General features: G+C 40.6%; 1 protein-coding gene across 6 annotated transcripts; it reads left to right on the top strand.

Moving 5' to 3' along the window:
* Positions 1–105: 105 nt before the first annotated feature.
* Positions 106–27,211, top strand: LOC100072292 (protocadherin beta-15). 6 transcript variants are annotated; one of them, XR_011425539.1, is made up of 3 exons: positions 106–4,349; positions 9,002–9,179; positions 10,413–14,290. XR_011425539.1 is itself a non-coding variant. In XM_070234071.1 (2 exons), the coding sequence occupies exons 1-2, from the start codon at positions 2,094–2,096 to the stop codon at positions 26,985–26,987; spliced, it is 2,457 nt and encodes an 818-aa protein (XP_070090172.1). In that variant the 5' UTR covers positions 181–2,093; the 3' UTR covers positions 26,988–27,211. The 6 variants fall into 6 exon arrangements, 4 of the variants coding, with proteins under 4 accessions (XP_014586097.3, XP_070090172.1, XP_070090173.1 ...); XR_011425538.1 differs by having other exon boundaries at positions 1,932–4,349; positions 9,088–9,179; positions 10,413–11,823; XM_070234071.1 differs by lacking the exons at positions 9,002–9,179; positions 10,413–14,290 and adding an exon at positions 26,787–27,211 and having other exon boundaries at positions 181–4,349.
* The last annotated feature ends 716 nt before the right edge of the window (positions 27,212–27,927 follow it).

Raw genomic sequence — 27,927 nt, 5'->3', positions numbered from 1 at the left:
ATGAGTATTATTGAAAGGTTATTAGAATATTTCTAGATATTTAAATAATAGATCCCTTTGTGGTGTCTGTCTAGCCCATCCACTCTTCTTCTGGAAACTTCTCTCGTCAGAAGTGTACTCTTCCAGCCACGTCTATTTTATATGACTCACCTCTCTCTGTGATTTCAGACAACCAGACAAGGTGGTAGACATTGCTGATCCAAGCTGGGACAATTTGATTCTCTCTGTTTAAAAAAATGGCTTTAGAAACAAGACATAAAATAGTCTCTCTATTAGGAACTTAACAAGAAAGCAATATCATGTTGGCTAAATACATGGAAAGAAGCACAGAAAGGCCACACAGAGACAAAAAGGCAGGAGATGCCTAAAGAGTAACTTCCTGTAGATTTTCCAGTCCCTCCCAAGTCTGCTTTCTCCCTCGGGTTTTTGGAAACAAATATGTGCTCTTTTAATAAATTTCCCCCTCATTAAGATAGCTAAGTGGGTTTTTTCCCTTGTTGAAAGCATGTTTAGATATTCTTGCGTGGATTGAACCTCAGTATTAACCTGTGATTTTAAAAATTGTGGTTTTCATGTTAATATAATAATATTTGTGATCAAAAGGTTGTGGACTATTGGTAGTCAGTAAGGAACACGCACAAGCTTTTGTTAGAATATGTGATTTTGAGAAGAACTGATGGATATTTCTAAGTTGTACAGTTTTGGGAGTGTTTAACAGAAATTCTTAGAAAACTCTACTGCTTAAAAAAGAGTTTTAATATCATTACTGTCATAATAGCACTAGCAAGAAATAACACTGACAATGTAAATGCGTTCTAAAAGGGACGCACAGCTTATCTGTAGAATCATTATAGCCTGATGTCATGTTCTTCCCTTTTTATAGTGTATCTCTCTGCTTAAGGGGAGCCAGAGTATTTTGCCATTTAATGAAAAAACACTTTAGATCATTCTGAATCATTTCAAATTTCTATTCAAAGGAGCATAGAAAGTAGCTACTTGGGAACATGTGTTTTGTTTATCCGGCTCATATAATGAACTAGGGTCCAAGCAAAAAAGGGGACTTCTACATTAGGAGGAGAATCTGCTGGTCAGAATTTTTAAATTAATTGTTATTTATTCATTGATCTCTTCCACAAATATTTGTTGAATATCTACCATGTGCCGGGAACTATTCTCGATGTTGGGGGATGTAAAAGTGAACAAAACAAAGTTCTAAAACTCAATGGTGACATAATTAAATATGTAAATATATGCTGTATCAGATGGTGATCAATGCTAAGGTGAAAAAGCAGGGTAAGAGATATAGGAAGTGCCCTCATATGCATTTTCCCATAGTTTGAAAGTTTCATAAAATCGTAACTCTCTGACCTTACGTCGAAAGGGGATTAGAAACTGGAATTAACTGGTAGCTTTTTCCTTGATGTGATTCAACCAATGAGAACCACAATTCTGGCACACAGACTACCTGAAATTTGAAAAAAAAAATCGAATGAAATTCATCCTTTTTGCTGAGAAAATTTAACGAAATCACTCAGATAGATATATGTTATTACTTTTACAAGATGGCTGATCACTATTGTCTTCTTTCACTTCTCAGTTCTCCTTAGGGCAGCTCACCCAGACGACAGGTTCTAGAAGGTAGGAACCGTGTCTGAGTGTTCACTGATGTATTTCAGAACCTAGTACATAGATATCAATAATATTTATTTGAATGAAGGAATGAATAATTATAATTGCGTGATTTTCTGATTACATGGTCTACCCCAAACTATTTCCAAACTTCTAATAACCCACCAGATTATTACATGGAGAGAATACAATTGTAGCAATTCTTTTCGAAGACAACGCATGGTGGCGCTGCAGGCTAAGGCGTCAAAAATAAAGCCCAGGAAACGCTACGAACTGTACCTCAGATCTCCGGCGGAAGAGAAAAGCCAGTAAGCAGAGCTCAGAACTTGTACTGTCTCCAGAGAATGCTACCCACTGACATTGCCGGACAGGTTACCAACTGAGAGATCCATCACATCTCAGTCCCATCGCTCCCTAAGGTAGAGCTGGGCCCTGTTCCTGGAAAGGCGTTTGTGGAAGTAAAGATGGAGGCTGGAGGGGATCGCTTTCCTAAACAAAGGCAAGTCCTGATTCTCTTTCTCTTGCTGGGAGTGGCTCTGGCAGGCTGGGAATCCCGTCGCTATTCCGTGACGGAGGAAACAGAGAGGGGTTACTTTGTGGCCAACCTGGCCAAGGACATGGGGCTAGGAGTGAGGGAGCTAGCTGCGCGGGGAGCCCGCGTGGTCTCTGAGGATAACGAACCCCGCTTGCAGCTTGATCTGCAGACAGGGGAGTTGATATTAAATGAGAAACTGGATCGGGAGGAGATGTGCGGCCCCACCGATCCATGTGTGATGCATTTCCAAGTGTTACTCAAAAACCCGTTGGGAGTATTTCGAGCTGAGTTACTGGTGAAAGACATAAATGATCATTCTCCTGAGTTTCCTGAAAGAGAAATGACGCTGAAAATCCCAGAAAGTAGCCCTCCTGGGACTGTGTTTCCCCTGAAAAAAGCCCAAGACTTGGACGTGGGCAACAACAACATTCAAAACTACGATATCAATCCCAACTCTCATTTTCATGTTTCCACCCGAGACCGGGGGGACGGCAGGAAATACCCGGAGCTGGTGCTGGACAAAGAGCTAGATCGCGAGGAGCAGGCGGAGCTCAGATTAACCCTCACGGCGCTGGACGGCGGCTCTCCACCCCGGTCCGGCACCGCCCAGGTCCGCATCCTGGTCCTGGACGTCAATGACAACGCCCCTGAGTTTGCGCAGACGCTCTATCAGGTGCAGGTCCCAGAGAACAGCCCGGTAGGCGCCCTAGTCGTCAAGGTCTCTGCTAGAGATTCAGACAGTGGGACAAATGGAGAGATATCATACTTCCTTTTTTATACTTCTCAGGAGATAAGCACAACTTTTGAGCTAAACACACTTTCAGGAGAAGTTCGACTAATTAAAAAACTAGATTTTGAGACAATATCTTCATATGAGCTGGATATAGAAGCGTCAGATGGTGGGGGACTTTCTGGAAAATGCTCTGTCGCCATTGAGGTAGTGGATGTTAACGATAACTCTCCAGAACTAACTATTTCCTCACTTACCAGCCCCATTCCTGAAAATTCCCCCGAGACAGAGGTGGCCCTGTTTAGGATTCGAGACCGAGACTCAGGAGACAACGGAAGGATGACTTGCTCCATCCAAGATGATCTGCCCTTCCTCCTGAAACCATCTGAAGAGAATTTCTATACTCTGGTTACAAGTGGGGCGCTGGACAGAGAGAGCAGAGCCGAGTACAACATCACCATCACCGTCACAGACATGGGTACCCCCAGACTGAAAACCGAGCACAGCATAACCGTGCTGGTCTCCGACGTCAACGACAACGCCCCGGCCTTCACCCAAACCTCCTACACCCTCTGGGTCCGCGAGAACAACAGCCCCGCCCTGCACATCGGCAGCGTCAGCGCCACAGACACAGACGCAGGCGCCAACGCCCAGCTCACCTACTCGCTGCTGCCGCCCCAGGACCCGCACCTGCCCCTGGCCTCCCTCGTGTCCATCAACGCCGACAACGGCCACCTGTTCGCCCTCAGGTCGCTGGACTACGAGGCCCTGCAGGCCTTCGAGTTCGGCGTGGGCGCCACGGACCGCGGCTCGCCGGCGCTGAGCAGCCAGGCGCGGGTGCGCGTGCTGGTGCTGGACGCCAACGACAACTCGCCCTTCGTGCTGTACCCGCTGCAGAACGGCTCTGCGCCCTGCACCGAGCTGGTGCCCAGGGCGGCCGAGGCGGGCTACCTGGTGACCAAGGTGGTGGCGGTGGACGGCGACTCGGGCCAGAACGCCTGGCTGTCGTACCAGCTGCTCAAGGCCACGGAGCCCGGGCTGTTCGGCGTGTGGCCGCACAACGGCGAGGTGCGCACGGCCAGGCTGCTGAGCGAGCGCGACGCGCCCAAGCACAGGCTGCTGGTGCAGGTCAGGGACAATGGCGAGCCGCCGCGCTCGGCCAGCGTCACGCTGCACGTGCTGCTGGTGGACGGCTTCTCCCAGCCCTACCTGCCGCTGCCCGAGGCGGCGGCCGAGCAGGCGCGGGCCGACCCGCTCACCGTCTACCTGGTCGTCGCGCTGGCGTCGGTGTCGTCGCTCTTCCTCCTGTCGGTGCTGCTGTTCGTCGCGGTGCGGCTGTGCAGGAGGAGCAGGGCCGCGTCGCTGGGTGGCTGCTCGGTGCCCGAGGGCCCCTTTCCGGGCCACCTGGTGGACGTGAGTGGCACCGGGACCCTGTCCCAGAGCTACCAGTATGAGGTGTGTTTGATGGGAGACGCTGGGAGTAACGAGTTCAAGTTCTTGAAGCCAATGTTCCCCAATAATCTAAGCCAGGACCTTGGGAGGAAGTCAGAGGGAAGTTCAGTCTTCCAGAACAGTTTAGGGATCTGAAACTTCCCCGCTGCCGTCTGTTCGTTTTGTCTCCTCTACCTTTCCTTTTTTCTTTTTAATCCGGTAGTAATCTCTAGTTCTCCTTGTTCTTGTTCTTTCTTCTACTGTTTTCCTTAGTAAGGTTACTGTTTATTTTGTTGGCCTGGTTGACCTATAATTATTTTTTCAATTATTGTGTTAGTAAAAATTTTATGTGAGGAAATTTCACATTTCTGATTAAATTTTTAGTACTCATTCCTAACGGATAATATGAAAATTAACCTCTCAGACTAAACATAATTCTAATTTTAAAATACTTTCTCACTGTATGACACTACATAAAAATGTCTGGTTCCTTTTTATCATACTTCATTTTTAAATTATTGGAAATCATTTAGTTTTTATTATTACACAGCTATGACCTTTCTATAACTTCTTTTCTGTTTGAAATGGAATCAATTTGTATTTACCCATGTCCAGTTTCTTTCAAGCTCTGTGTGGATTTTTGTTTTACCAATAGGCAGCAACACACATAATTTCATGCTATTTATTTCAAAATCACACTTGTAATCATTAGACTCTCACTCTAATACATGTCATCTCATGAAACTTACTAACCTAAATAAAGAGGTAAACTGAGGCAAGTTCAAAAAAATGAGTTTATTCAGAAATGGCTGAGGGAATTGCAATTCAGGACAAGCAAACTATAGCAAACTACAGGCTAGTCTGTTGAGGATTTGGGGTAGGTTGTATTTATGGGCAGGGAATGTAAAAAGCAGAGAGTTCAGTTAGTCAGTTAAAATAAAAAACAAATGGAAACCAGTCTTGAAAATTTCCTGAGCTGACAAAATCAGTCCAGTCACAAAAACAAAGCTCAATTCAACCCACTTGGTGAGATCAACTGGATCTGGGTCATCTCGCATTCATGCTCCTGGCAAAAGTGCCCAAGGTTGATATGAGACAACCTCTAATCAACCCCATCATCCAAGAAAATTTCAATACTATCAGTTTTCTGTAAGTCAGGCATTTACAGGAAATCAGTCGTTAGTCCTTAAATTTTGTCTTCTTGATGGTACATGCATGAGATTCCCCATTTTATATCCTCGGGTTCTATTTTAGATTGAAATTCTTTCACAAACTGTATCTTTATCACCTATTCTTTTTCATCTAAATTAATATTGAAAAGACTTATGGATTTTTCCTTATATCTAATTGCAGTTAGGATCCTGATTAGAGTCCTGAACAGATTTATGATACCCAAATTAACTGTGTTTATGGTATTCCTATATACTCTAAAGGTCAATAGGCTCTAGGACCAAGTAATGCAATGCTTGCAATTGTCCCTTGCCAAGAAATTCTCAAGTGAGCTCCAAATTCTGAGCCTAGAGGAGCCTTTGATGGCACAGCATGCCAATATCTACTTGCCTTTGGATGATGACATTGTTCTGGTTGATAAGGAATTTGAAAGAAAATACATTGTAAAATTAATGTTAGTTAACCAAAGAAAACTCATTAAAGGATATGTTGGTGAAGGGGTTGAATGATTTGATGCAATAATCAGCTCTGTTGTCAGGACTCTTCTATCTCCAGGAGCCTCCTAACTTTGCAGATACTATAGAATGGTGTGGGAGGCAGAATAATGGCCCCCTAAAGACATCCACATCCTCATCCCTGGAACCTCTGAATACATTATGTTATATTGAAAGCAGGAGTTAAGTTTCAAATGGAATTAGGGTTGCTAATCAACTAACCTTAAAATAGGAAGACTATCCTAGGTCATCTGGGTGGGCCTGATTCAATCCGTTGAAAAACCTTAAAAGCAGAGCTGAATCTTCCCTGAGATGAAGATGCCTGTGGGCAGCAGCTTCAGCTTATGCCCCAGAGTTCCAGCCGGCCCTTTCCTATGGTCTGCTGTACAGATTTTGGACTTGCTTAGCCAGCCCCCACAACTGAGTAAATCACTTCCTTGCAATAAATCTCTTAATATATATCTCCTGCTGGTTCTGTTTCTCTGGTTGAACCCTGACTGATAGAGATTTTGGTACCTGGAAGTGGAGTGCTGCTGTAACAAATAACTAAAAATGTAGAAGTTGCTTTGGAATTGGGCAGTAGGCAGAGGCTGGAAGAATTTTGAAGAGCATGATGGGAAAAGCCTAGATTGTTTTGGACAGACTGTTAGTTGAAATATGGATATTAACAACTCTGCTAGTGAAGAATCAGAAGGAAATAAGGAGCATGGTGGAGAAAACATATATTGCCTTATAGAATACCTAAATCATTGTAAAGAGACTGCTGGTAGAAATATGGATGTTAAAGTCGCTACTGGTGAGGGATCAGAGAGAAATGAGGAAAATATTATTGGAAACTGGAGGAAAGAGAATCCTTGTTATATAGTGGCAGAAAACTTAGCTGAATTGTGTCCTGCAGTGGAAATGTGGAAAGAAGGACCTCTAAGCAATGAACTTGGATATTTAGCTGAGATTTCCAGGCAAAAGGCTGAAGTTGCAGTTTCTTCTTGCCGTTTATAGTAAAATGTGAGAGGAATGAGCTAGATTGAGGGAAGGACTGTTAAGCAAAAAGAGACCAGAATTTGATGACTTGGGAAATTCTCAGCCTATTCAGATTGTAAAAGACACTAAAATTAGGAGATTCACTATCAGGAAAGCATGTTCTGGAGACAAAGCCAAGGGTATCATATGCAGGACAACCTTCTGCTAGTGTCTTGAAAGGATTAAAAGGTCAGAGTAGTCACAAAGTCACAAAGAAGGTTCTTTGAAGAGATTAGGCATGTGATTCATGGATGTCCTCAGCCATCTCAGCAGAAGTCAGAAATAGAGATGATACTATCCAGGAAAGAACTGTGAAGGAGTCTATTGTGTAAGGGAGGAATCCCTGTGACACACACAAGGGACTCGTAAGGTTCTTGAGAAAGGTATACCAGCAGAAATATTACCAGCTTCAACTGAAAGGGACAGAGAGTATGCAATAAAAGAAGGTCATTGTAACCAAAATTCTATAAGCAAGAAACAGAGTGACAAAACTACTTAGCTATAAAAATGTACTACCTCTCATGATAAAGGAAGGATGGCTCAGAGGACAGAGCCTGGAGCCCAGAGAGTGGAGCTTCAAATCTGGGCCTTGAACGCAAATAATTTTTCTGGATGGATTTCTACATTTCTTGAGACAAATGACTCCTTTTTACTTGCCATTTTCTCTCTTTTTGAACTGGAATGTTGGTAACTGTTAACCTGTGCCTGTTCTACCATTGTATGGTATGGAGGGCAGATAATTTGTTTAGTTTTTACTACAGATGGAGATGAATTATGCCCAGGATGGATAATACTTGAAGTCATACCTGTACCCAGTTTAGATGATTTAGGTGATGAAGTTTGGGATTTTTGAGTTGATGAGATTTAGATGAAATTATGGACTGAGTTGATACTGTAATGAAATGAGATCTTTGGGGACCTTGAATATATTTCTGATGTGGGATACATGTGAATCTTTGGAGGCCAGAGGGTGGGCTGCAGTAGGGAAAATAATGGCCCCACAGCGTATCCGTGTCCTAATGTCTGGAACCTGTGAATATCTTATGTTATATGTCAGAAGGGAATTACAGTTGCAAATAGAATGAAGGTTGATAATCAGCTGAGCTGAAAATAAGGATATTACCCTAGATTATCCGGGGGAGGGGGTGGTCCAGTGTAATCACAAGAGCCCTTAATAAGTGGAAGTGGGAAGTAGAAGAAAAGTCAATATCAGAGTGATGTTACATGAAAAAGACTGAACCAGTCATTAATGACTTTGAAGATGGAAGAAAGCCACAAGTGAAGGAATGCGGGCAGCCTCTGGAAGCTAGAAAAGGCAGGAAAATGTGTTCTTCCTTAGAGCCTCCAGAAAGGAGTGCAGCCCTGCCTTAACTTTAGCCCAGTTTAACTTTTGACCTCCAGAACTGTAAGATAATGTTTGTGTTTTTAAGCCGCTAAATTTGTGGTAATTTGCCACAGCAGCAGTAGAAAATAAATACAAATGGCTACTAAAAAAGCCGTTTCCCAGCCCACTTTTCTTTGCCTTCCCCTACTCTAGGCCAAAATATTCATATTCTCATAATCCCTTGCAGATAGGGGTGTCATATGACTGTTATTGCTAATGATTTAGAAGTGCATTTGGGAGATTGGGCTTAAGGGAAATATTTTTGAAAGGGCTAATCTGAGGGGGCATGTTCCTTAGGTCTTTAGCCAATTTCCCTTTTTCTTAACCAGCATGGGTATTGGGGAAGAAGCCTTGAGTTGAAGCAGCCAACTTGCTATCATGAGATGAATAGCATAAAACAAAGGTCTATATACTAAGTATGGTAAGACGGAAAGCCCTTGATTTTTTTATAGCATTGTTAAGCTGCTGCAACAGCTCTATACTACCTTCTCCCAGACTTTATGCTGCATTTGTAAATAAACCCCTGTGTGATTAAGCAACTGTAGTTGAGTTTTCTGTTGATTGCAGACAAAATGCATTCCAAATTAACATATCTCTCCTTCTCACAGGTAAGGTTGATTTACACGGTCTTCTGACTAGATCCCAGGTTGTCAATTTAAGATGCTTGTTGGAGAAGTGGTTTGCTTTCCCTTAGGTGTTATCAAGGGACAGTCCTCTGAGCTACTATGGCTGACTTTTCATCGTCATTCAATCATCTCTCAGTTTGGCTAATGCAAACATATGCAGGTAACTGAACTTTCAAAGAAATATTCCAACCCCAAAAGTTGAGTTTTGGAGAATAGAATGAGAAGGTAAGCTGATAAATGCCAGCTATATTTTTAAACCTGCATTAGTGGTATCCTGACAAGATGACTAGGATGTTTATGCAGCAATCCAGAACGCTGGTTTCCATCTCAGCCAGGGAAGTAGCAGGGCCAAAATTTTTACTTAGTAAAACAAATTGACTAAATATAAGTCCTGAAAAATCTTCATAAGCAGATCAGCAATCTACATATTTTGGTAGAATATGCCTGGTGGAAGTATCAGAAATTTCTAACAACCTTTTCGATATATGGAGATGCATGTTTTGAAACAGGCCTGGAGACCCTAATGTGTCAGTATCCACTATTCCATTCCTATCTTACTTTACAAATACTTTATTGGTAAAGTGTAGAATTTAAAGGGCTCTCCAAGGGATTAATACTTACGTCTTTCTTGGATTTATCTGGAACACCTTGAAAAGAGCATTACTTTCAGATTATCAGCGCAGTCGTGAAAAAATCAATAAAAATCTATCACACCACATGAATGGTAATGCCTCAAACAATTTCAGAACTCCACAGCTGCACTCAGAGTGTTTCTGTATTTGTGTGTTTGTATATGTGCATTTGAACATGTGTGTGTGTGTCTGGGAGAATAGCTTTAGTTGATGATGGAGATGCACTGCATTCACAGATATATAGTACAGTAATATTGCTTTTCCATAGCTTTTCCACATTGTAAAGATATCTTTTCCTTTAATGCATAATTATATATTAAAAAATTGGCACTAGGAACATATTCTAGAAGAAATCGTATTTGCAAACTAAAAGAGTTTTCTCTTTGTTAATTCAGCCATGCCAGCATTATTGGGTGTAGAAGTTTGGTGGCCCTGTTGGCCTTGAAGGAGTAGCCCAGGAGAGGGAACTGTAAAGTAGATATGGTCATTTTTCCCCCCAGTGAGATCAGGAAACAATAAAGTTGACATCAGGATGTGACAGGGGGCTGGGATTAGGGTGACGCCAAGTTGTGCAAGTGTAAGGTTGGATCCTGTCTTTATTTAAAATTTTGATATTTTGTTCATCATGGATTTTTTCATTAAGTTTGACTTTTTAGAATACTGCATTAAATAGTATCTATCTTTATTAATAAGTTTTTGAGTGACCCACCAATTTTGCTTCTGAGACACTTGCCTTACTCTTGTCCTGGTCCTGTTGATAGTTTCCAACTTGCAAGTTCCAAAGGCCATCACAGCAGTAGTGATGGTGGTCACAGCTGGAATCTGAGCAGTGAAATCTGAATCAAGTCCCTCTCCATTTGGAATATGGGATAGTGGCAGCAACAGTAGAAGAATACAAAGATATCCAAGGAGATCTGACGAACTGGAGTCCTGCAGACTGGGAACAGAAGAGCACCTTTATGGCTGTGATGGACCAGGCAAACTGTTTATATGTTTTTCTTCCAGGTGGCATGCAGCAGTGTGAAAAATATTGTCTGTTAGGTAGATTCAATTTGCTATTACATTGTTGAGAACTTTTGCATCTACGTTCAGGGGAATATTGTTTTATATATTTTTTTTTCATGTTATGCCTTTGTCAGGTTTTAGTTCCAGGGTTATACTGGTCTCATAAAATGAGTTGGCAATTGTTTTTTCCTCCTCTCTTTTATGAAAGAGTTCCTGTAACATATTTATTATTTTTTCTTTATGTTTCTGATAGAATTTACCACAGAAGCAATCTGTAGCTGACATTTTATTTGTGGAAAGATTTTGAAATGCAAACTCAGTTTTTAAAATAGATATATTTCAATTCCAATTTTCTATTTCCTCTTGTGTCAGTTGGTAACATGTATTTTAAACAATTTGTCTATATTTTATCTAAGATGTTAAATTTATTGGCACACAGTTATTGATAATACTCCTTTACCATCTTTTCAGTATATTTAGGATCTGTCATGATGCCCTTTTCACTCCAGATATTGATGAAATATGTTTTCTCTCTTTTTTGTCTTTATCAGTATTGTTGTGAATGTATCAATTTTATTAATCTTTTTTTAAACCAACTTTTATCTTTGTTATTTTCCTATTACTTTGCTTTCTGTTTTATTGATTTCCATCCTTAGGTTTTTATTTCTTTCATATACCTACTTTGGGTTTAGTTTTATCTTCTTTTTCCAGTTTCTCTGAAAGTTTTGATCATTGACTGTAAGCATTTCTGTTCTAATGTAGATTGAAATATGTAAAAATATAAATTAAAGCTATAAATTTCTTTCTATGCATTACTTAAGCTCCATTACCTTAATTTTGATACATTGTGGTTTTACTACCATCAGTTTGAATTTGTCTATAATTTCCCTGTTGATTTCTTCTTTGACCCATTGGTTAACTGGAAGTATGTTGCTTAATTTCCAAATATCCAGGGATATCATTTTTGATATCCAAAATAATTCTGTTTTAGTCTGAGAACATACTCTGTATGATTTCAATCCTTTGAAATTCATTGACTTTTCTTGTTGTTATGCAACATAAGGGTTATCTTGGTGAGTTTCCCATGTATAGTTGAAATAAATGTGTGTTCCACAGTTCTTGTGTGTAGTGTTCTATACATACCAATTAAACCAAGTTGCTTGATAATATTGTTTATCTTCTTTATTCTTATCACTTTTTCTCACATGTCTATCAATCACTGAGAGAAAAATGTTGAATTTGTTAATTATGATTGTGAATTTGTCTATTTCTCCTTTCAGTTCTAGCATTTTTTTAAACCTCTTACATTTTGAAGCTCTGTTATTCAATGTGCAGGTAGGTAGAATTATTTCATCTTCTCAATGAATTGACACTAATCATTATGAAACATCCCTTTTAGTCTCTGGTAATACTTTTAATCCAGTATTAATAGAGTCATACCATATTTCTTATGCTTAGGATTTGTATGATATATTTTTTCATTCTTTTACTTTCATCTTGTCTTTATATTTTAAGTCCATCTTTTGTAAACTACATAGAATTGAATCTTTTTTATTCCATCTTATCATTTCTGCCTTTTAATTGGAGAGGTCATTCATTTATATTTAATATAATTTTTATATGTTTGTGTGTATTGCATTTTGTATTCATACCCTCTGTTTCATTTCTTTGTTTCTCATTTTCTGTTTTCTTTTGGCTTAATTGTATATTTTTTGGTGTTCCATTTTATATCTGAAATTGACTTTTTACCTATAACATTTTTGGGAGTATATCCTCTAGGGATAATAAAACACAGCCTTTACTTATTACAGTATACCTTGAATTAGCATTATACAACTTCATCTGTAGTGTGAAAAACTTCCTATTATGTAATCCTTATCCTTTTCACCATGGCACAGGTGATCAGCACAAGACAAAAGAGAGATATTTAAGAATTCATATGGTAGAGAATCTCTATGAATATAATTCAAATTGTAAAATATTTCAAAAGACCTTAATAACTGCTGTGTGGAAGATACTCCATATTGGAGAGAAATATAATGAAGGTAATCAGTGTGGCAAAGACTTCAACCAGAGTCAAAATTTAAATGTGCATGTGAGAACTCATACTGAAGAGAAATCCTATTAATTCAATGGATGTGAGAAAACTGTCACTAATCATTCACTTGTTAAGACACACATGAGATCACACACTGGACACAAACCCCATCAATGAGAGGAAGGTAGAGAAGGCTTTAACTGTTCTTTGTATCTTAGGACTCGTGAAAATTCACATTGGAAAAGACTGCTCTGAATATATAAAATGTAGGAAAGCCTTTATTAATTCTTCATCAGTTGCTGTACATATAAGAACTCATAGTGGAGGTAAGCCTTATATTCATATAATGTGAAAAAACCTTCCATTTCCTTTCATCTTTTAGAAAATGTGGAAACTCTCACTAGAGAGAAATGCTATGAATGAAAAAAATATGGAAAAGTCTTCCAATTATCACTCATCCTATAGGGTACCTGTGAGAAGTCATACTGAAAATATACCCCAGGAATGTAACAGAGTGTGAGAAAGCTTTTATTTCTTCCACATCCCTTACTGTACGTGTAAGAATTCAGATTGGAGAGAAGCCTTATATAAGGCATGTGGGGAAACCTTCTCTTATTCTTCAAAGCTTGCTCTACAAGTGATAAAACATATCAGAAGGGAGCTCTATACATGTAATCAGTGTAGGAAAGTCTACAGTTTCTCCTCTTCCTTTAATAACCACATGACTGCAAAAGCTGGAGAGAGGCCCTATGATTGTAAACAATGTGACAAATCCTTATTTTATTCTTCCACATTTGACTGTACATATGATATTACACATTGGAGAGAAATACTGTGAATATATGAAATGCAAGTATGCCTTCAGCTGTTCATCATCCCTTAGGAAACATGAGAACTCACACTGGAGAGAAGTCCTATTAATTTTTGGAGTGTAAGAAAGTCTTAACTTGTATCTGATTCTTTCAAAGCCATGTGACAATTCACAATAGAGAAAATCCACGTAAGTGTACAAAATAGGAGAAAGTATAATTCCCAACCCTTTAGTGCATATGTGAGAACACACACTGAAGAGAAACCATATAAATATAAAGAATGTGGGAAAGTCTTCTTCAAGTCATTCTTATTCCTTAGTCAGCAAGTGAGAACTCATACTGGAAGATAGGAATGTAAAGAATGTGGAAAATCCTTTAGTTTTCCCTCATACTTTGAAGACATGTGAAAACTTACATTGGAGAAAATCCCAATGAAGGTAATCAATGTGGGAAAGCCTTCAGGTGCATCTCCTCTTTTATTATGAATAAGGAATTTTATACCAGAGGATAAATCTTTAAAATGTTGTAACTATGGAATTGCTTTATCAGTGTCTCATGTTTGAAGAGATCCTTACCTCATAATTTATAGTTTTCATTTTCTAATATAAACCTCTGTGGTGATAATTATTGCTCCCAGTACCCTTTCAGCTGTATCATACAACTTTCAATATGTATTATTTCCGTTATGGTTTACTTATATATTTTGTCTCATTTCCATTGTGAAGTCTCCTTGGACTGAAGTAAAGTGTATTTCTTAATGTGCAAGTAAATGTATTTGAAATTAGTTTTATTATTGTTTCTAATTAATTTCCACTGTACACAATGCATGTGGTCATTGTGATAGTGACTTTGGTAATTGTTGGGATTTTCTTTCTGGTTTCTGTGGCAGACCTTGGGATTTGCCTACCTGGTGTCTATTCTTCCCTTCTTCCTCACTAAGAGAACTTAGAAATTTTCAGATTATTGATTTTTTTTAGGAAGATTAGCCCTGAGCTAACATCTGCCACCAATCCTCCCAATCCTCCTCTTTTTGCTGAGGAAGACTGGCTCTGAGCTAACATCTGTGCCCATCTTCCTCTACTTTATATGTGGGATGCCTGCCACAGCACGGCTTAACAAGCGGTGTGTAGGTCTGCACCTGGGATCCAAACTGGCGAATCCCATGCCACCAAAGCAGAACATGTGAACTTAACCACCACACCACCAGGCCAGCCCCAGGATTATTGATCTTTACTGTTGAGAGATATATCTTCAAGCATTTTTGTAGCTAGTGTAGTATACAACTAATTGTCTTGGTCAATAAGTAGTTGACATAAATTTTTAAATGTGCAAAGTTATCAAAAAAGGACGGTTTCATCTGAATTGATCATTTTAGCTTTTTTACTTTGCTGCTCCTTCAAGTTGGACACAACACTTCAAGTTGAAAAGAGAGACTTTACAAACATGAGGATGAAAGCTAGGGGTAATAATGGTTATGTAGGATTGTGTTATATTAGCCTTAGGACTACATTTTCCAGAATCCTCTTTACTCTATGCTTATAAGTTAGAATTGGATAAAAGAGGAACCTGAATGAGATTTGGAAGGCATAAATGAAGAAGAAGCCATTAATCTCAAGAGGATGTGAAAGTAGCAGATTAACAAAAAGATCCAGAAATGTTCAGAAGTTCCAAACTTCAAGCTTGTCTTGACTACTGGCTTTATTGAACAACATCAGCACTGAGCCAATCACCAAGCACTTAACTTCAGTTGCCTCAGAGGTAGCAGCTTCCACAAACATCTCCATGAGCTCACCCTTCACGATCCCACTTTGGTGGCTAGACATGCACAACTGTTGCATTTCCTTGCAAACTCAAACCTGCCCATCCATACTGCTATTTCAAGATCTAGTGATTAGAGACTTTCTCCAATTCTCTGCCTCCCTTTTCTCTATATTTGTGCTCTATAGTGAGCACAAAGTTCTCATAATACTTATAGTGGCTCTGATTTCCCAAGTCATAAAATTTTGCAGCCAAAATAAACAAACAAATGGGTAATTTTGTTTCCCTATTGCACCGTTGAGTGGCTATACTATCCTTGTACTGCCTATATACCATGTTCATGGATTGAACTCTCCCAGGAGAGAAATAAGCACCTTGCTAATTTGTGAGGCATATTGTGGGAATTTTATGTTACTCAGAACTGAATAAAATCCCTAAATGATATACATAGCGTGTGTTAAATTAAAACTATCAATCAATGTATTTAACCATATTAACAAAATAGAGGAGAAATTTTATATGATCATCTCAATAAGTGCATAGAAAGTCTTTGAAAAATTCAAAATGCATTTTGTAAAAATTTTCAACATGATAGAGGATGGGAATGTTTTTATTGTGGTAAAGGACATCTACAAAAATCCTACAACTAACATCATACTTAATGGTAAAATATTGAATGCTTCCCCATAATATCAGGGACAAGCCCAGAAAGTTCTCATTGCTCTGTTCAACAATATAATGGAGGATCTGGTCAATGTAAAACAGCAGGAAAAATAAATAAAAGACACAGATATTTAAAATATTTGTCTTTATTTACAGATGACATAATTTTATATGTTGAAAATCCTAAAGAACTTACAAGAAAACTGCTGAGACTAATGAGTAGATTTAGCAACATTGCAGAGCATAAGGTCAATATATAAAAATCAATTATAATTCTATATAATTGTAACAAACAAATGGAAAATAAAGGTTAAAAACTAACATTTACAATAGCATCAAAGAGATAAATAATTAGGAATAGATTTAACCAAAGATTTACAAAACTTCTACACTGAAAATCATAAAACATTACAAAGAGAAGTTGAGAAGATTTAAATAATGGGGAAATATACCATATTCATGGATCAGAAGACTCAAAATTGTTAAGGTGTCCATTAATACCACATTGATCTCTGTAGAGATGCAATCCAAATCAAAATCCAAGCAGGCTGTTTTGTAGAAATTGGCAAGACATCTTGTACAGTTGCAGTAATCAAGACAGTGAAGTTTGGCAAAAAGATCAATAAATAAAAATAAAACTGTGTAATAGTATTTGAAGAGAAAATACATTTTTTTCTTTTTAGTTTTAATATATAATCTTGGCACTTACGGACTTAAGTTATTTTAATCAAGTATAAATTTTTGGTCCATATTACTAATTAAATTATCACAACTTGGCCAGCAGGAGACTCCTTAAACTGGCTCCTGTGGGCTTTTGACCCAACCTATAACTTTGATAGCATCCTTGCTTTCTGGCAATAGCAAGAGGTCACAAAATTACTCTATTTTTTCCTGATCCAGACATGTATTAAACAATCCTTACAAAGATCCCTGGTTCCTTTTCATTGAATAAAGGTGTTGGAGAGCAAAATGTTGGGGTCCTGAAAAGTTGGAAGATTAGGTATAAAGAGATTTGGGTAAGGAGGATGTTGATGGACATATGGGAGTAAACACAGTGTGAAAACCTATATGTGATAAGTTAATGGCCACCAGAGGGAATCCTACCAAGGAAGAATCACTAAACATTGAAATAGACAAAATAATCTACCAATTTGACATAAGACAGCCTCCTTCATTAGCCTGGCTTGATGAGCACATGAACAAAAAGGCCAGAGTGGCAAAGATGATATCTATGCACGTGCTTCACTTACCAAAGCTGCTCTGGCTGCTTCCACAGCCAAATGGCCAAACTGCCTGCAATAGAGACTAACACTAAACCATTTGTATGGTAAGAATAGTTACCATTACTCCCAATAACCCACCTGGGGGAATTTGTGCTTTGCATTTCTGAAACTCTGGGCTCTTCAGAGTCAGAAGCCCTTGTCCCCAAAGGGAAATATTTCCACCAAGAAACACAACAAGATTCCCAATATACTGTAAGCTAAAGAGGTAGCCTCAATCCTTTGGGTTCCATCTGACCTGGATCGAGCAGACAAAAAAAGGAGCAACCAACTTGACAAGGTAAACTAACCCTGATCATCAAGAGGAATTAGGGCTGCCATTACACACTAGGGGCAAGGAAAAATATGTTTGGCACCTAGTTGACCCACTTGGGTGCCTACACACTTTCCCAATTACTTTGGTAATTGGATATATACAACAATCCGGGATTGAGAAGGGCATGATAACCAAGGCTCGGATCTCTCAGGGATGAAGGTCTGGATTACACCACCAGATAAACCACTAAGACCAGCAGACATACTAGTGGAGGGAAAGAAGAAACCTAGAATGGATAGTAGAGAAGGGAGATAATGATCATCGTTGTAACCCTGAAACCAGTTTCAGTGGCAAGGACTATAGGTCATCCCATTATACTTTCTCTTCTAAGTCTCCCCCATGAAGAGAGGCCCACTAAAACTGTGAAGGAGCTGCTCCCTGAATGTATATGAAGAAGAGGATCTGAGCATCATGAAGTGTAGACTGTAAGGACATGGAGATGCACCACTCAGATTCTGCTTCAATGAAGGACTTGTTTGTGGGAGTGCTGCTGGGAGTGCTAGGAGTACTATCAGTGGGCACTTTTCAGCTGTCACACCTTTCCCAGGGCAGGCTACATCCAATGACTGATCAAGTAAAAATATAAAGACTTGGCCATTTCAGCCTTAACAGAGCACAATGCTAAAGGGGCATTTTAGCTCCAGAGCTCCCCACTTCTCTCTCTACTGAATCCCACTTCCATCACCTCCATTGCGCAGATGTTATTCCCAAGGAACTCACTAGAAAACACCTACACTCTATCTCAGAATCTGCTTCCTAGAGAGCCCAACTTGGTAACATACCTCTCGGCTTGCTATGGGACCATGGTAGAGCGTGAACCACTGCCTATGGGACATTAAGTGAACATGTGATCTGAGATGTCTATAATTTACTAAATGTTACCTGATTGACCAAACCATAAAATTGGTTTCACTTGTAGCAGCACTCCATCCTCAAGTGGAAGTGATAATACAAGATCATACATGAGCAGGTCTGGAGATCATAAATATGCTTCATGAGTGGTTAGTTTACACTGGCACCTACTGCTCCTGCTTTACCACCTCTCTTTTCACCTACATCCATGGCCTCACTGGGAGTTCCCTGTGATCAGATGACTAAAGAGGGAAAATCTGAACCTAATTTGGAAATCTGGCACAAACCATTAGGGATCACTAGAGTATTACATCCCACAGGACTGACTCAAAAGTGCAGAAGGGAACTTCTTCCTAATGGAAGAGAACTTTGAGTGGTACATCTGGTTGTTCACTTTTCCTGGAAAGAAAGATGACCAGAGGTGTGGATTTGCATTTGTATTAGTTTTCTAGGACTGTAATACCAAAATACCACAAACTGGGTGAAACAAATAATAGAAATTTATTTTCGCATAGTTTTGGAGGCTAGAAGTCTGAAATCAAGTTATCCACAGGTTCCTTGTGAAGTCTAGGAGGAAGAATCTGTTCCTGGCCTCTTTCCTTGGCTTGTAGGTAGCCATCTTTTTCTTTTTCTTTTTTTCTTTTTAGGAAGATTAGCCCTGAGCTAACATCTGCTGCCAATCCTCCTCTTTTTGCTGAGTAAGATTGGCCCTGAGCTAACATCCATGCCCATCTTCCTCTACTTTATATGTGGGATGCCTACCACAGCATGGCTTGCCAAGCGGTGCCGTGTCTGCGCTGGGGATCTGAACCAGTGAACTCCGGGCCACTGAAGCAGAATGTGTGCACTTAACTGCTGCAGCCACCGGGACGGCCCCTTAGGTGGCCATCTTCTATCTGTCTCTTCACATAATCTTCCCTCTATGAGTCTCTACCTGTGTCCAAATTTCTCCTTTTTCTAAGGATGGCAGCCATATTGGATTAGAGCTCATACTAATGACTTCATTTTAACTTAATTACCTCTAAGACTCTATCTCCAAATAAAGTTATGTGCTGAAGTAGGGGGTTAGGACACCAAAATATCTTTTTCTGGGAGGACACAATTCAACCCATAACAGCATCTATTCATGAGCAGTGACTAATGGTTTGGCTTATATGTCTCGGAATAAAATGGAGTAAGATTAGAGGGTTGGTAACAGGAAAGTCTGGATATCATCTCTTGTTCTGAGCCTCTTTCAAGGTGTTAATGTAATATGGGATTTCCCTCATTACATAACCCATTTATTCATTTCTTTACCCATAGCAACTATTTTTCCTTCTCTCTGTTTAATCTCAAACTTTTCCACCTTTAGAAGGTGATACCAACCCTGATATCAGTTTCCCTACATTAAACCCAGCATATATGGCGTTAAAACCAAAATACTCATTCTCTGCTTACTCCCTGGCTTCCTGGCTCCAGAATCCATTATCATCCTTGGAGACAGACACCGCCAAGGACAAGCACCTGGATTCATTATCCCCTCCCAGCAAAGAGATACAGGCTGGTGGGAAAGCTGCTGACCAGCAGGGTCACAGGCTCCCTCCTCTCTGCAAGTAGTCTCAAGGCCAAAGATAGGCTGGTGGGAGAGCTCTGACTAGCAAAGCCATATGCTCCCCCTCCCCTACCTAAAACTCCAAATAAAAACCCTTCTTTTTAGCTTTTCGAGGAGTTTGGGATTTCAGCTTTAGCTGCCCTCTCTCCTTGCTCAGCACTGTGCAATAATAAAATTCCTACTTTCTTCCACTACCCCCAGTGTCAGAGATTGACTTGCTGTGCAACAGGTGAGCAAACTCACTTCAGGTTCAGGATCAAAGGGAAATTAGGTTTGGCCACCCTGCGGGTCTAGATTGTTGTCAGCAATACTAGTCTAGCAAGTACTTCCTCCTCAGTCCACTCTTGTTCACAAAGAGTAAGGTTACATAGGTGCAGAACTAGTAGGTTATCTTTACCACCAGGCAATATAGCTGCATTCACTGTTAACCCCAATTTTGCTAGATGGAGTGAAGGCGCATCTGCACCATCAGGCCCTTGGGTATTCTGACATAAAGATTAAAAACATAGTTACAGGGGGCCAGCCCAGTGGTGTAGTAATTAAGCTCATGTGCTCTGCTTCAGCATCCCAGGATTCTCAGGCTCAGATCCCGGGCATGGACCTACATACTACTCATCAACCCATGCTGTGGCAGCAGCGTCCCACATACAAAATAGAGGAAGATTGGCACAGATGTTAGCTCAGGGCCAATCTTCCTCACCAAAACAAAACATAGTTACAGTTTCTTGCTTAGGAATCATCCCTGCTTCCAACCCTTGTAGTTGCAGCCCTGGTCCTATGACCACTGCGTCAAGTAGGAAATAAAAAAAGTTGAGGTGATGTGGGGAAGAAAGTATACCAGCACCTTCCCCACGCCCTCTTCCCCAGACCCATCAGAAAAATAAGAGAAATCTGTCCAGTGGGAACATTCCTTTAGCCCACTCCTCATGTTGAGTGTTAGCACACACTTATGAAGACATGTAAGCCAGCCCTTCATGCTTTTATCTCCCCCTGTCTTAGACAACCAATGTTTTAACTGCCTGTTCCAATTCTCTGTCAAACTATTACTCTGAGGAGGATATCTCTGTGCCCATTGTTGGACATTATAGGCTATAAAGTGAGTTCCTTGGTCCGAAGAAATGATGGTCAGCCATCCAAATCAGGACAATATCTTCTGTTGCGGTACTTCATAATACTCTGAGTGCTTGCATCTACCACCAGGTAAGCCAAGCCCAGTCCAGAGTCAGTGTCTATTCCTGTCAGGACCCATTTGTAGCCCCCCATGGTTACCAGCATCAGCTGACTTGCCAACTATGTTCAGGGCCTTCCCACCAGGAAATCTGCCACATAGCCATTTGCAGTCTCTATCTCTTTTGTTGGCAGACAGAATAGTTCTTACCAGTATCTTGTGCCTCAGAGGATGCAAGAAGAATATGTCTAGATTTAGTCCATCTCTACGTTGCTAAAGGCCCCCAATGTCCACTTATTTCAGGGCCCAAGGTAGCCACCTTAAGTGAGCACACAGGGATACCTGCTTGTTGATTCCAATCACCTCCCTAACCTAGAAGGAGTTCTGATGGGCATTGATATGTCCTACTTTAATGCACCTCTCAAATGTCCATAGGGCTGTGCCCCATATGGGCATCCCTTTAAGAGGCCAAGTTTCCATTGCCCTCTTGCCTCACCGTATGGCCAGGCCATTGGCCATTGGCCATTGCTTATGAGTCATAAAAAGCCAAACATAGAGGCTTTTTCCACTGTTCAATTTCGTAATCCTATTGACCATTACATTTTTTAGGTAATCTCAATCTAATTGTAGCCCTAGTCACGGCTTCACCAGTGGGTTTTGGTACCACAGTTTGTGGGACTCCCATATCAAGGAGTCCTGGAAACCTCTCTTCTCCTCCTCCTGACCATTTTACCCACTCTTGTGCAAAAGGTTTTGGGTCCTCAGCAAGGGGTCCAGCCAAGGAACCCTGGCCCTTTGGTCAATCTTTATCTTGATGAATCTGCCTATCCACTGCCCCAAGCAATTGCTGGTTAGGTTTCTCACTGTAATCTCTACCTTCTGACTTTTAAAATTTCTCCAAACCGGGGTAAATAGAGCGAACTTCTTTGGGGCCCTTTAATGTTGGCAGACCAATGGGGGGTCCCTTTTGCCCACCCAACTTTAGGTAGTGCTATATTAAAACAGCATTACCTAAAGTTTTAGGTAATAATTTGTTTTAACCCCATCAATGTCTGTTTTATTCATCCCATTTTTAAATAACCATCTAAAGATTTCCACCCTGCCGGAACAAGTCCTATGACTCCCTGCTTTCTGTTTCCTCTTTGTTTTGCTCCTATCAATATTCACTTTATTCACCTTATTCCTTAATAATCACTTAAAAATTTCTACCTTTTTGGGTGGGAAGAGACACTTATCTCTCCCGGGCCTCTCCCCATTCTTCTGTTAATTAATCTATCATTTTTATTAGCATCTGTAAGACCCATAAGAGGAAGGTGAGATGGCAAATTCGATAAGGTTTCCCAAACTGATTTTTGGTTTTGCAACATTAAGTTATATGGGATGCCCATGTGGAAGGGGCCCCCTTTATCACAGAATTTACCTTGACCTGGATAACAGGCATATTCAGTGGGTGAATATGCTGGTCACCATAAAGCCAGTCTTACATGGCTTGCAGACAAAGCATATCCAGCTGCTTCATCTGAGGTGTTCCACTTGGCATTCATAGGGAGAGATGGACAGTCCCCCTTCTCAGGGTAAATAGACCTTACAGTGGCTTTTATCCAGTCCACCAGGCTGGCTGTTCCCTCAGGACTACCCTCCTGTATGTGTGGATCACATATTGCAGTCTGTGAATTTTCCACAGTGAGCTGTAGAGCCTATATCAACCTGACAAGAGATTTTCACATACTGAGGTATATGAGGTAACTATTCAGGTTCAAAACTGATTTGGCTTGAACTAAAAAGCCTGACTTATGGCCTATTGAACATACATTGTACATCTGCTTTAACCATTAAAGCAAAGAATGGAGTCTCTTAAGATAAGAATGCATACTTTCCCTCCTACACCCTATTGGTAACGCCCTATTGGTAATGACCATATTAGTCTCCTCCCTGACATCGAGGTCATGTTGACATGCTAATTTGCAACTAAATACTTCTTTAAAACTTTAATGAAAATTTATCCTGGCCGTGTTTAATGTATGTTCTTTGCTCTAAGATGATATAAGACTGTACTGAAAACCATGCTTCTCTGGAACACTTTCTAAAGCCTTCCCAAGTTATAATCCTCACTCTGGCTCAAGTAAAATTCACCTTATTTCTCTCTCTCTTTCTCTTGCACGGGAAGATTCACCCTATGCTAACATCTGTTGCCAATCTTCCTCCTTTTTTCTTCCTCCCCTCCCCCCACCCCAAAGCTCCAGTACATAATTGTTTATAGTTGTAAGTTCTTCTGGTTCTTCTATGTGAGCTGCCATCACAGCATGGCTACTGACAGAAAAGTAGTGTGGTTCCATGCCCAGAAACTGGGCCCAGGCAGCCTAAACAGAGCATGACAAACTTTAACCTCTAGGCCATCAGAGATGGCTCCTTGTTTCTCTTATCTATAGAACGATTATTGGTTATTTTGCGTCAACCCAAACATGCTCTTCCACTCTGCAGCATTCAAAACCCAAAGACACAGCCCCCAAATTATTTACTCTCACAACCAATTTCACTAAAGGTTCTTCAGGAAGTTGATGATCCTGATCTAAAATGAAATAATCCCTTCATGCTGTAGCCCCTGGTTTCAGTATTTTCTTGGTTTTGTCCTTCCACCATGTTGACTACATTTTTGGTGACCAGAGGTCTTAGAGGTACTTTCTGTTGTCTCTGCATAAGTTTTACTTTGAGGCTAGTGGCCCAAGCTCAGATTCACTGAAATCTGAGATTGGTCTAGCATCAAGGTCTGACCCAGTACTCTCTTTTACTTTCAGTTTAGCTATTACAGATAACATAACCAGGGATTGAATATTTTGCCTTTTTCTTATTAGTTTGCATTTCCTTATGCATCCAGTGAACCAATGCCCTGGGAGTTGGATCCATCTCTAAATTCCAACGGTAACTTTCACCTTTAGTAACTGATTGCAGCACAGCTGATACTCCATATCATGGGTAACCATCAGGCCACCCAGAAATCAAAGTTCTTCATCCCTGCCTTTTCATCTTTTCTCTTCCCAAATCATATGTTTCCATGAGCCAGGGTTGATCTAGCAAATCCCACTTCAATGATACCAGCTCTTTTGCATTCTGAGCACCCAGTTTCAATGTGGGGAGGGAGGATTCTCCACATCTCTGATACCAGTTTAACACAAGGTTGACATAACGGAAGACATACTGTAGAAAAGAAACCATATAGTAACTTTGAATGACCTTGATTAACTAACCTCGATGTTCTCTGTAGGTTTTATGGCCCCTCCCAGCTGCTATAAGTTGATAACTTTATTCTTTTGAGTTCCTTAGGAATGTGATGACTCCCAGGCAGAGAGTCTATGTTGATAGCCATCATCAATGACAAGTGAAAGATCAGGGTATAGGGCGTTGTTCCAGTCTCTGATGCATATCTAGTAAAACAAAAGACTATCAGGAACTAAGACCAGATGTCTGCCCCCACCTGGAGATCAGATGGAGGCCCCACTGGGATTAGGTCTATTTTTCAGGGACTGTTAATCTTGGGTTGTCTATACTTCTTATCCTTCTAGTCAGATACTTGATTTAAAAAGGTACCTTTAGATGTTCCAAAACTGTTGAAAATTAGATCCAGGGTCTAATAAAAAGAGAGCACCAAATCCTAACCACTAGACCACCAGGAAGCACCATCAGGGTCTAATAGAAAATGTGGCAGAACAGCAAAGGAGACTAAATGCACAGCCTCTACAGGTGTCCTATGTCAATGTCAAGGTCCAACTGGGAATACTTAAATAAGTGAACATGGGAATCTTAAACCCTTTGATTCTCCTGAATCTTCCAGGCCAACATAAGCAGACTCTTACTACTTGCCAGAGGAAAGCAGTGTCCCTTTTCCTGGAAATCATACAACAACCTCATGAGGCAGGTGCTTCACAAAATGATACTTGTTCTCCTCAACATCTGCCCTTCCGATCCTCATTCCTTCCAGGATATAACCTGTGGAAAAGCACACTTTCCGTTCTGGGGGAGATAACTTACACAGAAAGGACTGCAAGACCTGACTAACATGTACTTGCAGGAACCAGCAAAACATGAGTGAGAGTGGATTTTGACAGTATTGGACGAGGGTATAGAATAACAGGCTGGATATGGTAGAATTAAATGACAGAAAACTTGCCCGTGACTTGGGATTTAAGCTTCTAGAAAGGATACCAGGACCAGATCCTAAAACTTTGTCCAGTAAGGTCAATGACTCTTCAAAGATTAGACAGAATTAATGGCTAATAAATGTGGCAAAGATAATGAACTATCCTTGGGCATATTATGGCGGAGAATATCAGAAGGCTCAGAGAGGTGGGAATGTTAGAATGGGTTTACTGTATAAAACCTGAGAACCCAACAATTATGTTCCCTGAGAGGGCCCAAAAGACACTCTCCTCACTAGTGAGGAATGCACTAGTGAAGGGAATATTGACATCTTTGTGAAGCTCAGTGGGAAGCTATCCCTACAGGCAAAGGTTTTTGGTATGTGATGCTGGCAAAGAACTAGCCTCTCTGATATGAATGAGGATAAAGAGATTTTAGAATAGAAGAGACCAAGTGGCTTTACAAAACTATTAGTGGCAAAGTAGATTTAACTACTGTAGTAGCAAAAAGACCACCACGGCAATCAAGATATTTTGACTCATAGGAATTTGTGGCTATGCCTAATAAATCATAGTGTTCTTAGGTGTGAGAAGGATAGACAGACAAATAAAATGTTGCTTGACTTGTTTAATAAAAATATTTGGGAGCTGTTATATAGCTATTACAATGGACCATTGAATCCCTCACCCTCTTTTTAGATATAAATCAGGTCACAGCACCAAAGCCCACTGTTAGAAGGGGAAGATGACTCTCTTTAAGGAAGAGCAATGCCACTGCAACTAAAGACTCTAAGTGCTCCTTCTACACATTCCCAAAGAAATCTGCAGCCATTTGCCTGGGTAACTGCACTCGGGCAAGTGAATTATCCAGAATTCTCGAAGAAGGGGCCATCTGAAATTGAGATACTGCTTGGCTCTATATTTCTGATATAGAGAGATATACAGAGACTGGTTGCATTGCTAACTTGTGATTACTGTGGAAAGCTGCAAGTTGGGGGAAGGTACATCACAGTGACTGTGGCCCTCCACCCAATCCTCAGAGATCAGACTCTGGACCCCCAATGCTGCTGTTGACTTGTTGCGTTCAGATTTCTAGATTGGTTGCAATTTGCATCAATGGACTGATAGCCTGACTCTATTTCCCTCACTTTTTTCCTGGTACACACATCTTGTTAAGGCAATTTGATTGTTAAATGCAACCATCCCCAGAAAGAGATTGATCTGTATAAATACATTTGGAAATCTTTGAAAATTCAGATATCATCATGACCATCCCTTAATACGCAATGACTTTCTGGTTAAATTGTATAAAAATGTTTCTCTGTGAAAATGCTTTTGTCCCTCTTGCGTTCAACCCTTCCAGACAAAGGATCTGAGTAAGAGAAGGGGAATAATTGGAAAAATATAAAGTTATAATTTCTGAATGAGACACAATGATTTTATAATGATGGAGAAAACACATCGGGTACCCAGGAAGGCACAGGAATTTGGGAGGACATTAATGATCTTTGTTTTTCAGAACTGTTTCTGGAAACTTCCCTCTCTTCTTGAAGGAAAACTCCCCATGCTGTCTTCCCAAGCTGCTGTGAGCACTCTGAATTCAAGTGGACTGCTGAGTGTACAATCACACCTGACAGTGCTGACTATGAGACAGCAGAGGATGGCCCAAACTCCCGCAATTTCCATGCAGAACACTTCCAGATGTCATCCACACACCTGAAGTGTATGAACTGATATCAGGGACAAGAAAAACTGCTTGGAACTGACTGCCTCAGGCAGCCCCTCGGGAACTAAGGACTGAACTAAATTATTTGAACTGAACTGAGAATCCTGGAGCAGGAGGCCCATAGTTGGAGGGTGTCTTAGAATCCTAGTTAACCTGTACTGCCTGCTAATGTATAACCTGTTTGGGGTGCCCTTGTAAACTCTTTGTTTCCAGACGTACTGCATTTTTTCTGTGTGTTCCCTGCCTATCATGACACTGCCTCAGCCCTACAAGGCATTTGTGTCACCTTCACCTTATTGGCCAGAGTTGTGCTGTTGCCTGAGTTGGTGCCTAGGACCAGGTAAGAGGGTTAATAGAAAAACTTAAGCAAGAAGTCACCTAGCTTTCTATGATAGATCTTTATGGTAAGATGTTTTAGTTGGCCAGATCTAGGACCTATGAAGGGCATAACCAAAGCCAGTATTGCAAGTTGGTCACCCTGCTATGTGGTGTCCTACTGATAATAATCTTGTTGTAAAGACACTTTGGCCAAAGGCCAAGTGGATGGACTGTGTAGAAAAGAATTACCAGAGCGGGCCTGAGACTGCTATCCTTAGAAAGGCCTTCTTGCAAGGTTGGCCCTTCGTTGGCATCTGGGACTTGGATTTGTGGAGTGTTCCCATCATTTCATAACTGATAAGGGTGGTGTACTGTGCCTAAACTGTATATACAAACAATGTGGTTCATGCTGAATACCTGCTTTCCTTCTGGGAGTCTGGAAGTTTGCTAAATGCTAGGCAGAAGATGCCCAAGTGACCAGCACCCAACAAGAACCCTAGATTCTCAGGTTTGGGCAAGCTTCCCTGTAGACAACACTTCACACATGTTGTTACAACTTGATGCTGGAGGAATTAAGCACAGTCTGTGTGACTCCAGTGGGAGAGGACTTTTGGAA

This window comes from Equus caballus, chromosome 14 (assembly GCF_041296265.1).
Source record: "Equus caballus isolate H_3958 breed thoroughbred chromosome 14, TB-T2T, whole genome shotgun sequence".
NCBI lineage: Eukaryota > Metazoa > Chordata > Mammalia > Perissodactyla > Equidae > Equus > Equus caballus.
Note: the sequence above shows the minus strand (reverse complement) of the source record. Positions and strands in the feature narration are given on the sequence as shown.

What these genes read in the sequence shown, in the direction of transcription:
- LOC100072292 (XM_070234071.1), top strand. Translation starts at nt 2,094, where the DNA reads ATGGAGGCTGGAGGGGATCGCTTTCCTAAACAAAGGCAAGTCCTGATT. An exon ending in CCCAGAGCTACCAGTATGAG is followed by an intron (nt 4,350 to 26,786) that starts GTGTGTTTGATG and finishes TTTGTTTTTCAG; the next exon opens with AACTGTTTCTGGAAACTTCC.